The sequence below is a fragment of the Dendrobium catenatum genome, unplaced genomic scaffold (genome assembly GCF_001605985.2).
Source record: "Dendrobium catenatum unplaced genomic scaffold, ASM160598v2 fragScaff_scaffold_246, whole genome shotgun sequence".
Classification (NCBI taxonomy): domain Eukaryota; kingdom Viridiplantae; phylum Streptophyta; class Magnoliopsida; order Asparagales; family Orchidaceae; genus Dendrobium; species Dendrobium catenatum.
The window spans coordinates 85,824-99,445 of record NW_021318708.1 but is presented as its reverse complement, the minus strand read 5'-3'; the positions used below and the strand labels follow the sequence as shown (position 1 = coordinate 99,445).

Genomic DNA, 13,622 nt, shown 5'->3' with positions numbered 1-13,622 from the left:
ATTATGAGAAACGCATATATGCCTGAAGTAGCTTCCTCTTAGTTCTTGCTAATAGTTGGTGGTTACTATTGACTTATAATTGAAGAAGCCATTAATATAATTTGATAGATATGAACGATAGAAAAAGGCTTGAACAATAGAAGTAGGAGGAATTTTGAGGCTTTGGAATTGTTGACAAGATGTCATTGGTTAATTGTTCTTTATATGCAGGGGGGATACCTAAGATTGTGAATGCGAGTATTAGCCTTGGCAGTGATAATGGGAATTCTTGATAGTGTTGACGATGGGCGTTAGCACTAGTTGAGACAACAAATATGGTATTGGCATCAACGATGTCGACTTTGGTGGCAATGATAAGTGTTGGTCTTCATGGTTGTTGCAGACTATAAAATTCACATCGGTAGAGAGAGATGAAGTTACGTTTTAGTTTTGTACGAATATCCAGCCCATAAAAAAATAAAAGAGAGGGGTGCAATGTTCATAAGAGACAAAAGGTTTTTTATATGGAAAATCCTGCAAAAGGAAAAAACATGGGGTCTGATTTGGTTAAAATGATTCCACTAGTATTTGTAGTTTATTACAAATGGAGCCCTTCCTCGAAAGAAAGGTATTGGCTCAATATATCATATAGAGCACACTACATAGTTGGAGTTGGAAAAATTCAATGATAAGATCAATAATCAAGAGAATGTTGGCCAGTTTATTTAGTTGGCAGGCGAAGAAGATCGAAGGGATCATGGTCAACGAGCAATGAAGGTTAGAGGGACCATTGTCGGCTGACGACGATAGTCAGAGGAATCGTAATCAGAAGGCGAAGGGGGTCGAAGGGATCAAAGTCACTGGGCAACGGTGCTTGTAGGGACCATAGTGGATAGGACATGATGGTCATAGGGATCATAGTCGGTAGGTTATAGTGGTTGGAGGGACCGTAGTCGATGAGCGACGATGGTTGGAGGGACTGTAGTCAGCAGGCAACCGTGGTCAGAGGGACTATAGTTGATGGACGACGGTGGTCGGAGGGATAGTAGTCGATGGGTGATGATTTTCAGAGGGACCATAGTTGGCTGGGGATGTTGTTCGGACGGATCGTAGTCGGTGGACAATGGTAGTCTGAGGGACTGTAGTCGGCGGGCAACGGTATTCGGAGGGACTATAGTTTGCGGGTGACGATTGTCGGAGAGACCATTCTCGATGGGTGACGGTGGTTGGAGGGATTGTAGTTAATGAGCGACGATGATTGGAGGGATTGTAGTCACTGAGCCACGGTGGTCGGGAGGACTGTAGTCGGCGAGCGATGGTGGTCTGAGAGACCATAGTCGATGGGCGACGGTTGTCGGATGGATCATAGTCGGTGGACAATGATTTTTAGAGGGACCATAGTCAGCTGGGGACGATGGTTAGAGGGATCGTAGTTTGCGGGAGACGGTAGTCAGAGGGATCGTAGTTGGCGGGTGATGATTATTGGAGAGACAGTGCTCGATGGGGGACGATGGTTGGAGGGATTGTAGTCGATGAGCGGCATTGGTTGGAGGGATTGTAGTCATCAGGCCGACGATGTCAAAGGGACCATAGTCGGCAGACAATGGTGGTCGAAGGGACCATAGTCGCCATGCTATGATGGTCGAGGGATTATAATCGGCGAGCAATAGTGGTCGCAGGGGTAATGGTCGGCAGATAATAGTGGTCCAATGAAGTTCAGCAGCCAGGCGGTGATCTAACGATGGTCAGACAGAAGTACTGTGGCGGTCGGTGGTTGGACGGTGGTTTGGCGATGGTCGACGGTGGTTCGATGACGATCGACAAAAGTTTTGTCGGTGGTGGTGCTTGGGTAGTGCTCTAGATCCATGAAGTCTTATAGCTCCCTCTAACCTCCAGCAAAAGGTCCAAGCCCTAATCCCCTTTCATGTGGAAAGTGAGGGTCTGTTTATAAATTTTTGAGAGTGCCATACTTCATAAATATGAAGAAGATTTAGGACAAATTCAAAGTGGTCAATCAGATGACTCATATCGATTACCTCGATTATAGAGCGTTCATCAAACATTTGAGTGACAGAATGATGTCAGAATCAAGATTTTTTGGACTCGTTTGCTTCGTCTCGTCAAGCTGCTCGATTCGACTATATTCATATTATATTTGGATATAATATAATCATGCTATATTTGGATATAATTTGATCATCCAATTTATGATTTGAAGCTTTCAATATGCTCAGGCCCCCTGAGTTGGACCCATTTGGGCTCATATTGGACCAATTTTTGTGTCGTTGGGTTCGTCTCTTCGAGACATTCAATTAGGCTATAAGTATGCTTAAATTGGAGTTCAGATGGTCCTAAATTTAATTTCAGAAGTTATTAGCTTGAATATGCATCAAATTTGTGCATAATCAATACAATTTTTTGGGATGTATCGATGATAATGATAGATATCAACATTGCTCGGATGGCAGGTGTTTGATGGTGAGCAAAGTTTTGAATTCTGTCTTCTTGTACCATTCCATTCTCCTTCCCAACTGTGTAGAAGTAATGCTCATGCCCAGTTGTTTAGTGAGAGAAATCAGGTTATTTTGACCATAAATCAAAACACTATACCAAATTTTCTTGTTGCTCGATCTTCTTAAATATATAATATTGTTTATAGTTTTTAATGCCTCAATGTCATTGAAATTAAGCGAGAGAGAGAGAGAGAGAGATTCCTTTTTGATTATTTGATCTTTATATAGAAGAGCTAGTGTTAATTAACAACGTGTTAATAATAGCATAGGAGGTAGTGTTTGAAAATTTCAATGAAAAGAGAGTTGGATTACCAAGTAAACAGAAAGCTACGTAAAAATTTTTAAAGAAAGAAAAGCAGAAAAAGGAAAAAAAAAAACGGTAGTTACATATTTGCCTTTCAAATTTTACTAATTTATAAATCTCTACCAATTCTTTTATTTATTCATTTGTTTAAATCTATATCATTTAATTGCTTTGCCTTATAAAAATTCGTTCCATCAAACCTCAGATTATTCTAAGTTTGTTAACCTTAATTAATGATATATTTGATAATAAAATTTTAAAAATTATTAGTATCACAAAAAAGAGATTTTTTTAACATCTTTAACTACTTTTATTTATTTATTTGTTTGAATCTATATCATTTAATTGCTTTGCCTTATAAAAATTCGTCTCATCAAACCTCAGATTATTCTAAGTTTGTTAACCTTAATTAATGATATATTTGATAATAAAATTTTAAAAATTATTAGTATCACAAAAAAGAGATTTTTTTAACATCTTTAACTACTTTTTCTATAAAAACCTTTAATTAAATATGATCTTAAAAAAAAAAAAATTGAAAATATAATTTAAAATACTAAATTTCCGCGTTTCATATTAGTAAGTACTTTTTATAATGGAAATAAAAATCAGCTAAGTTGAGCGCAGAATCCGCTGTCTGTTTCAATCTGATAATTTCCAAATAGAATAAATTGTTCGGTCTCACCCTTTGGCCTTTTTGTTGATTCTTGTTCTTCTTCTTACTTTGAATCAGGGTTTCTGTTTTCAGGTAGGGTTTTGGCAGCTAAGATTCTGCTCTTTAAAGAGTACTTCAGTGGATAAAAAAATGATTTTTTTCGCCCGTCGGGATTGTCTTCTTGCTTCTCTTTTGATTCGAATGTCTTCCTTCAACTATTCTTATCTTCCATCGTTCGATAAATGGCAAACTTTTAATTGCGTGTTAAAGGGGGTTCTTTTTTTTAGTATTAAGTCACGCTTCTTTCCTTTAATTGTTTTCGTTGAAGATTTCTTTCTTCAAAATCCCTTCTTTTTTTAACAGGTCGATGCTTTCACATAACAAATCTTCTTTTGGACTGATTGAATTCTTAAGGAGAGGGAGTTTCAGGCTATTTAGCGAAGGAGTTGGTGCTATATTCTCTGTATTACATAGGCTTTCGGTATTGCTGGAAGCCTGCTTTTGGAAGGTATAGTATGGGTTCCATTTGTTCATGCTTCCGCGTTGAGGATTTTGAAGAATATCGGAACCCCTATGAATCAGTCTATGGCCGTTGCGTCTGTCTACGATTCTTGTCTCAGAGGTTCATGCTTATGGTAAGTTGCAAAAGGAATTGACTTTATTTATGTTGATGATGTTGCAAAATAAAAATCTTTTCTGAAGGTCTAAAGTGTTTTTCAAGTAGAATCTTTGTGAAATTTTTACAAGTAAATGATGAATGTTTGTTACATGTTCTTTGAAATTGTTACAAATTGTCAGTGAGAGTACAGTAATAAGTTGTAGTTATTCAATACTAAAGATAGCTACAATTTAAATAAATATCTTATGCCAAATGGTTGAACTGAAGGTGTTAAGTAGGTGATTTGCCTATGATATAATTTACATTAAATTAATTTGTTAATTAATTGCTAAATTTAAACTTATTATAAACAACTTTTCTATCTGTTTAACTAAAAATATGAAAGAAATTATCATTATGCTTTAATCATGTAAGTCCTATCATATAATTCCTCATCTAACTTATTTTCCATCTCCCTTGCATTACTGCTGTTTCCAACTCTTCACTTATTTCACTAGACTTTGGTGTTTTTTTTGTGTCAATTAGATTTTGGGCTTATAATCTGCTTATATGTTCATTAATTTTTGAATTTGGAGTTTATTTTAAAATTTTTCATATTTGCCTATTATCTTCTAAAATTTTACTCCATTGTTCCACCTTTGAATCTAGAAGATGTCTCACCTACTGAAATAATATCACATGCAAATAGAGTGTTTCAATTTGTCACTTTGAATATCTTTTGTTGGCATCTTAACCAGTATGAAAAGATGCAAACTTAATTCTAATCCTTGACGTAATTCTATTTCTATAGTTCTAAAAAAATCTCTAATGCGAAGCATTATTCAGATGTACATATTTTTTAGTACCATGCCTTTGAACCATATTTTCTCAGCAGGGCCCCATCAAATTAAATGTTGTTATAATCAACTTTGTTCATTTTCAAGATTATTACAAAATATGTAAATATCATTTTGTTGCTCTATTTTCTTTTTTCTAATTGACTTAAAAAAAAGACCTTGATAGTAAATATTTGTAACATAAATCCAAATTGACTCAGTAATATTAATGTGATTTTTCTCAGCTCTCCTATAAATTCATTCGTTGTATGAATTACTAGTTTAATTATTTGATGACTACAAAAGTCTTGAATAATTTCTTTGTTCTAAAAGAATTGTATGAACTTCTTCTGCAATTAGTTTATTTTCTAACTGCTTCAAATTTGAGGTCTCACAGCTACTAATCACTACTATATTTATATTTGAGGCTACTCATCTAAATTATAACTTAATCAAAGTAGCATTAATAGTGCTAATAGTTCTTATGCTAGTAACCAGCAAGGTTGCAGGCCTAACCAAGGGATGTATTTACTGAGCATTGGCTTTTATGTATTCCTTCACCTGCATTCCCCCAGTCTTTTCGGTGCCATTCTTTCTTCTTTATTCTTGAGACTGCTCTCTCTTACTTATATGGAGTCCAGAAACCTTTTTGTAGTTTTATCTTAGAAACTAGCAAGGTGGCCGGACTTAACCAAGAATTGCTTTCTTGGATATGTGATCCTGCATTTTTCGTTCCCCCTATACTCTTGGCTCCCTCTTTCTCTTTGATATGCATGTATAGCTTAATATGCTTATGGTGATGGTGTTTGATTTATATTTGCATTGCTTCTTTACGTGCATGCCAATTTATTTCTGCGCTGACCGCTTTCCTGCTCAAACATACTTTAGTCAATGCGAATACAATAAAAAATGTACCATTTCATCAAAGAAATATATAATGCTTAGCATAGTAGGAGATATTCATTGCATGCTTTCACCAAACTTGGATGTGGACTAATATATTCACAAAAAAGTGCAGGCCATAGTTAAAGAAATTCAGTTTGGGCATTCTTATTTCTACACAAGTATGCAAATCTGCATTGAGAAATTTGATCATCTTTATGTGCGAAAGAAAGCAAAATAAGCGATTCATTTGCAACCTTCATCAAAAGAAAATTGATTTTAAAATTTCCTTCGCACTCCTGCCTCATTGAGGTACAACGGAAGAAAGATATAAAAATGAGTGGGGTTTTTGCTTCTATATAAGCTCAAAACATGTACCCTGTTTATGTTCTTGCATTTACAACACAGTACAATGTTACTCAAGTTGCATTATATTCATTAGTAAGACATTCTTTGGGCTATATTCTTCTTTGATAGTTTTTGTTATTTCTACGAAAAGAAAATGTTGGGTCTAGGTATGTTTCGTCCCATGTATGTGGTATGCACTACATTGAATCTACTGGCATAGAAAAGCAATGTCATATTTGTAGGTACTGCTGCTGCTTGGGTAAACACGTGTTGATTTAATTGTTGTAATATTATTCAACGAAACCTGAAAACACAAACTAGAACTTTAAATTTTCTTTTTTCTTTTCAAAATAAAAAGAAGGAAGAAAAAGAAATGGAGTGATTTTTCATTTTCTTCACCACTCATATGTGAATCCTGAGACTCCCTTATAATAAGAATCATGAACACTGCGCAGTGGTTTAACATGAATATTATGCTTTGGTGATATCAAATCTGACAGATTTTTTGTTCCCTAGTAAAGTAGAACAGTATGATTTTAGCTGTTTTATTCTCATGGCTGCAGTACGCTTTATTATCGCAACGTGAAGGGCACACGGCTCCTTCATCTTCATCATCCTTGGTTTCTGTTGCACCAAGAACAGATGAATCTTTTTCTGACACATTCCGATCTCTTCCAAGACCTCTAGCTTTTGATGATCCTAGATTCACCCAGAGAAGGCATTACAAGCCTTTAACTCATTCTGACGAGGAATCAGAGCAACTCAGAAGAGTTAAGAAGGATGACAAGATAGAATCGACAAGCTTACCAGCCAAGTTATGTGGTTATAACTCTGGAGAATTCACAAAGTGCTGCTCAGAGTCCTCACTGAAGCATCCCTCGATTGAAATAACAGGTGGGGCAACATACATGTTTCCTTCATCTGAAGAGGAGGATGTGTGCCCAACATGTCTTGAAGGTGAAATGCAAGAATCGTTAGTTTCAAGTTTCTTTCCACCAGAGTAAAATATAAATTTCATCAACATGAACTATTCTGAACTTCATGTAGCTTGAAGATATGTTTTTATCCATTGTTCCTGATTAAAGTGCTTACTTCTATTGTTTGCAGAGTATACTTTTGATAATCCCAGGATCATATTGCAATGTTCCCATCATTTTCATCTTGGTTGCATATATGAATGGATGGAGAGAAGCGAACTATGCCCTGTCTGTAGCAAGGTAATTGGTTTCATCTTGGTTGCGCATATGCATTTTTTTGATGTATTGACATGAAAATTTCATTAAATTTCATATTTAATACCCGTAGTATCATATCTTCCTATATAAATCCCAAATATTTTATTTCTTCCATAAAGATGGCTTTGGTTGACAATCATTGAATTATTTATAAAAAACATTTTATTAAATTGTACCCTCAATGACTGCCTTCTCAAGGTGGCTTCACTGCCAATTTCTCTGACACATTTTTTAGTTGTTTTTAATTTGTATTCCTTTAGAGATTGATTATACAAGCCAAATTCAACTTGCCAAAATAACGAGCCTAATGAGATGCTAAATTTTTTTTTTTTGGGGACATTTAGGCCATTTAAGGCAAACTCATACACAACGCATACACAAAGACTCGAACTCAAATCTTCTTAGTTGGAAGCATTAGCTCTCAACCAACAGGCTAAGATGAGATGCTAAATTTTGAATCGCAAGGATTGTTTATGATCCCAACGGTCTTAATTTTACCATGTTATTTGGCTTTGCCTATTTGGCAAGCCAAAAAAAGAAGATGTTTCTTATTCTTTTATCATACTACATGATTATTGGCTTGATCTTTGCAACATTCTACTTGTTGTGAATCCATCAGTTATTGATGATTTTAGAGGTACAGAGTAATTTGAATATTGGTGTTAAATATGTGTTACATGTAGAAAGATTATGGGCACTATATGTCTTTCAAAAACCTAAGCATGTTTAGATCCTTCCATTAAGGCCTTAAAAGGAAGAATGCTGGTGCGATACAATTTTTATGTTTTGTGTTTCTATAAGCAATTTTGTCTCGCCATGACTATGATTTTATTTGGGACAGCTTTTTTGTTGCTTTCTAAAACGACTTTTTAGTTAAAATTACATGCTTCTTTATTGCTTTCTAAAACAGTTTCTTTGTTGCTTTCTAAAGCAACTTCTTTATTGCTTTCTGAAAATTACATGCAAATCTTTTAAATATATCCCTCAATCTTATTAATGATGGCCATTCTACTTACAGGTGATGGTCTTCAATGAAACCAGTTGATGAAACACCAATACAGCTTCCCTTCAGTTTATTATATTGCCCAAAGACAAGGATGACAATGGTGCCTATAATTTGTGAATATGCAGGTACTTCATCAAGTGAAATTTAAATCTGAGAGAGATTTCATTTATGAAATTTAAATCTTTTATTCTTTCCCTCTATGATGTGCATAACTTGCACAGATGAAACACTGCTGTTGCTTCCTCTTCCTCTACTGGAAGGAGGATTGTTTTGAACAGCTTTTAAAATCGTGTTGTAGAAAGCTATGATTGGAATTATCTATCAATTTATAATTTTTTTAAGCATTAGCTAGTTAAGACTGCATCTACATGTCTGAATAGTTTTGTGATCATATTTATAAATGTTGAGATTAATATTATAATTAAGGGCCTATTTGGAGTAACTTTATTGTAATTTTATTTTCAAGACATCAGCCACAATTTTGTTTGACTATTGCTTTCTTTATGAAATTCATTGCTTTTTAGAAATTTTCAGATAACAACCACAATTTTATTTGACTACTGCTTTCTTCATATTTTTTCATTATTTTTTTAGAAAATTTTATGGTAGAAAACTGTTTTTTACAATCAGAGCTAAGTTATTTTTTCCATAACAACTTCAAAACTAATTTAAAAGAAGCTGCAATTCTTCTAGACAAACCTTATTAAAAAATGATAATTTTTTATGATATTTTGCTAAGCTAATGGCATTATGATTTAGAATTCATTTGGGACCTTTCTAAACATACATTTTTTACTGCTTCTTAAAGTAGTTTTTTAGTATAAAATTTTTAATTTTTAAACTATAATATTGTTCTAAAAAATAATAAAAAAGCCGTCCCAAATGAAGCCTTAATCCCATCAAAGAATAGTAAGTTGCCTTTTGGTTGCCTCATTTGACTAGTTTAAGCCTTGCATTTGTTTAAATATCTCCATTTTATTTTGATTAAATGATTTGCATTTGCTTTGAGCTTTGATTATCCTATTTCATGCTTCTTTATCTTATTCTATTTCTCTCTTGCGCAATGAAAGAAAGACTTTTTCGAAGTATCTAGATATTTATTGTGCATGATTAAATGAAAACAATGGGCATATAATCCTTTTTTTTACTTATATATCTAACATTAAAAAAAAATCTCTATGTATTTCTGTGTGCCATAATTGATTCAATGAGAATTTAAATATTTGAGGGTCCTAATGATATCTGGATAATGAGCTTATTAGATTCATTTCATCTTGATACTCAATTTGACTATAAATTTATGAAGTTTGAAGATCATTTGATCCTTTGATTAATATAATTAATGAGGTTTTCAACAATAATTCAACTGCATGATATAGGCTCATTAAAAATTGATATTTTTTTTTTTTGTATAATTTGATTTCTCTATTTAATTTGATTATTATTTTATTAAAATTGGAATTCGAATGATCCTAAATTTAATTTTAATATGCAGTGATATCTGTATTTGATCAAGCAAAATTTTTAATGACATCATTTTTAAATTTTATTAAAGATTTAAAACATTGTAGGTGATGTCAATGCTTTTATAAATATTTTTATGATAAATGATAGCTCTAGACACTAAGGCTTCGTTAGAGATCGTTTTCTTCTTTTTAAAACAAATTTTTATTACAAAAATTTTCTAAACGGAGCTTAAATATTGTTGAATGAAACGCTTGTGAACTTATATAAGGGGACAAAGTTATTTTGTTTACATCATCCCAAATTTGAGCTTGGAATCGTAGGGGATGATAAACATGCCTAAGAGGGTGTGATAAGATGATGCCAGGTGACACCACATCGAGATTTCAAATAGTACCATGCTCGGAAGGGTATGATAGGGTAAGCAAGGGAAATTGTGTTAGGTAAAAATATTCACTCGCATCACATTTGCCACTAACAAAGTTTAACACACCATGCTCGTAAAGGTAGGCATGCGTCTCCCCTCACAGTGACAAGTATGTCACTTATGAGTTTATCCATTGCATTGCAAACATCACTTATGAGCATCTCCCCACCACGCCCGAAAGTGTGGGGGCATGGGAGTCAACTTGCAGCGTTAAATGCGTAGCAAGCGGGATCCATTCACAATGTTGTGAATGTCGACAACGAAACTCTACTAGACATGTCTGAAATGGCATGCTTGCAAGCCTCTTGCCACATCGATTATATCATTACAAATTTTATTTTAACATTTTTAGGTTTAGTAACATTATTGCATACGCTAAAATAAGATGATGATGGCTAGAGTGATAACCTACAAACGAACACAAAAGAATATCACACAATATATCTTTAATTTCTACATTGGCAAACACATGCTAAGAAGTTCATCCAAACAAAAATGTTAAGCTCTATATTTTGATTTCCTTATTTCTAAACATCACCTGAATGAATTGGCATGAATAAGCAAGCATAAATTAACTTGTATTAAGCATTTATAATCTATAATGCATGCATAATCTACTTTGGGAAGAGAGAGAAGGTAGTAAGTAGGGGTGTCAATTATTGACCCGACAGGAAACCAACCAAATCCAGCCCAAAAAATCTTTGTTCTGATTTTGACCCGTTTAACAATTTCCACTAATAAAAATAATAATTTCCCACTAATTTTTATTAAGATTCAGTACCATATTAACATCCACCCACATATTAGGTGCAATTTACTCTCATCTTCACTGAAAAGAAGATCTCAAATCCAGTCAAACCTAGAGATTATTCATAAAATTATGTATGGTTTACAGTTAGTTGGAGATCATTTTGTTCCGCTTAAACTCTTGCCATGTTATTATTAGATCATCTTCAAAAGTAGTCATGCTAAATATGCTTTTCTTTCAATTGTCTTACTATATTAATGGTTTCCCAATGCGTGTGCTAAATTTTTTACTCCATTTGAACTATTTTAAGGATCGCCGATCATTCCACTGTGGAAATCATTCTCTTAGACTTCACTTACATTATTTCAATAAATTTACTTTGTATTGATAGACTTTAACACTGCCGTTGCCAGGTCCCAAGTCCTAGATGGGAAAAGTGGAGGGTTGCGTTAGGTAGTCGACAGCCAGCGTAAAACTTGTCGAACAATAATGACATGAATCCTTTAAGAAATTGTGTTAATGCTAGGGCGTCCCCTGGAAGCGACGCGCTGTATGGCCTGAATACAGTGACAAGTGTGCAAGGGCCGCTGCACCGGCGCCCGGGTGCAGTGTTAAATAGGCAAGGGTTCCCACATCAAGGACGTATGTGGGCAAAGAAGCTAGTCCATGAAACTAAAATTAGGATAGGAACTTGGAATATAGGTTCCCTTACAGGAAAATTAATGGAATTAATAGATATTATGATTCATAGGAAGTTAAATATTTTGTGCATTCAGAAAACTAAATGGGTTGGAGATAAGGCTAAGGAAATTGATAGTTTAGGATTTAAACTTTGGTATTCGGGTAGGAGTCGTACTAGAAATGGTGTAGGTGTTATTATAGATAAGAGTTTAAAGGATAATGTTATAAAAATTAATAGGATTGGAGATAGAATTATAGCTTTAAAGATTGTTGTTGATGATAAGATTGTTAATATTATAAGTGCTTATGCTCCTCAAGTAGGTTTGGATATGAGTTCTAAATTAAATTTTTGGAATGACTTAGAAGAATTAATACAAAATATACCTCTTAGAGAAAGAGTTTTTATTGGAGGAGATTTAAATGGACATGTTGGTAGAGAGGTAGATGATTTTAAAAGCATTCATGGTGGCCATGGATTTGGAACGACGAATGAAGGTGGCAAGACCATATTGGATTTTTGTTTAGCTTATAATTTTTTAATTGCTAATACCTTATTTAAGAAAAGGAATGAGCATCTCATCACTTATAAAAATGGATATAATACAACCCAGATTGACTATTTTCTTATTAGAAAATCAAATCGTTTAGATTGCAAAGATTGTAAAGTTATTCCGAGTGAAAATTTATGTACCCAACATCGATTATTAGTTTTGGACTTTAAGATAAAAGGGCATAAAATAAAAAATAAAGTAAAACAATTTTCTAGAATTAAATGGGGGCATTTAAAGAATATTAACAAAAATATTTTTGGAAATAAGATTTTAGATCTTAAGATTTTGTCTGTGCATGAGGATGCTAATATTATGTGGGAAAAAGTGGCTAGTGATATTAAGAATATTGCAAAAGATGTCCTTGGAGTATCAAAGGGAAAAGCTCCCAATAGTAAAAATAGTTGGTGGTGGAATCCTAATGTGCAAGAAAAAATTAAAAATAAGAAGCTTTGTTATAAAAACTGGTTTAATTTTAAAAATTCTGATAATTGGGAAATATATAAAGTGGCTCGTAAGGATGCTAAGAAAGCAATATGCGATGCAAAGGCATTAGCTTTTAGTGATTTATATAATAGATTAGATACTAAAGAGGGAGAAAGATATATGTATAAGTTAGCCAAACAAAGAGATAGGAGTAGTAAGGATTTAGTTCAAGTGAAGTGTATTAAAGATGAAGATCAAAAAATACTTTTCTTAGAAGATGATATTCAACAAAGATGGATGAGATATTTTGCTAAACTTTTTAATGAAGAGTGTGAAAATAAGATTGACTATAGTGACCTTAGCACCCTAGATGAAAATAAAGATTTATGTTTTTATCGGCGTATTAGTAAAACTGAAATTAGAGAGGCTTTAAAGAAAATGAAGGGTGGAAAAGCTGTTGGACCTGATGATATTCCAATAGAGGTGTGGAAATGCTTAGGAGATGAAGGAATTTCATGGCTTACTAAACTTTTTAATACTATTTTGAAGACTAAAAAGATGCCAGATGAGTGGAGAATGAGTGTATTAATTCCTATTTTTAAGAATAAAGGTGATGCACAAGATTGTGCGAATTATAGAGGTATTAAGTTAATGTGTCATACTTTAAAACTATGGGAGCGAGTTATGGAGCATAGGTTGCGGCGTGATACTAATGTTTCTCAAAATCAATTTGGATTCATGCCGGGTAGGTCGACTATGGAAGCCATACATTTATTAAGAGGTTTGATGGAGAAATATAGAGAGTCTAAAGGTTTTCGCTTGAGTAGATCTAAAACAGAATATATGGAGTGTAATTTTAGTAGTAATAGACCTAGTGAGGGGATTGTGACTTTGGGTGATCAAGTCATTAATAAGAGTACACGTTTTAGATATCTTGGATCTATTGCTCAGAGTGATGGTGAAATAGATGGG

At 33.8% G+C, this 13,622-nt stretch overlaps 1 protein-coding gene across 2 annotated transcripts; it reads left to right on the top strand.

Annotated features, from left to right (window-relative positions):
• Positions 1–3,407: 3,407 nt before the first annotated feature.
• LOC110103288 (E3 ubiquitin-protein ligase At3g02290) lies at positions 3,408–8,798 on the top strand. 2 transcript variants are annotated; one of them, XM_020831939.2, is made up of 5 exons: positions 3,408–3,544; positions 3,815–4,086; positions 6,679–7,072; positions 7,223–7,332; positions 8,369–8,798. In XM_020831939.2, exons 2-5 carry the CDS (start codon positions 3,967–3,969, stop codon positions 8,393–8,395), a joined length of 651 nt encoding a protein of 216 aa, XP_020687598.1. In that variant the 5' UTR covers positions 3,408–3,544; positions 3,815–3,966; the 3' UTR covers positions 8,396–8,798. The 2 variants fall into 2 exon arrangements, with proteins under 2 accessions (XP_020687598.1, XP_020687599.1); XM_020831940.2 differs by having other exon boundaries at positions 3,412–3,469; positions 3,545–4,086.
• Positions 8,799–13,622: the final 4,824 nt, after the last annotated feature.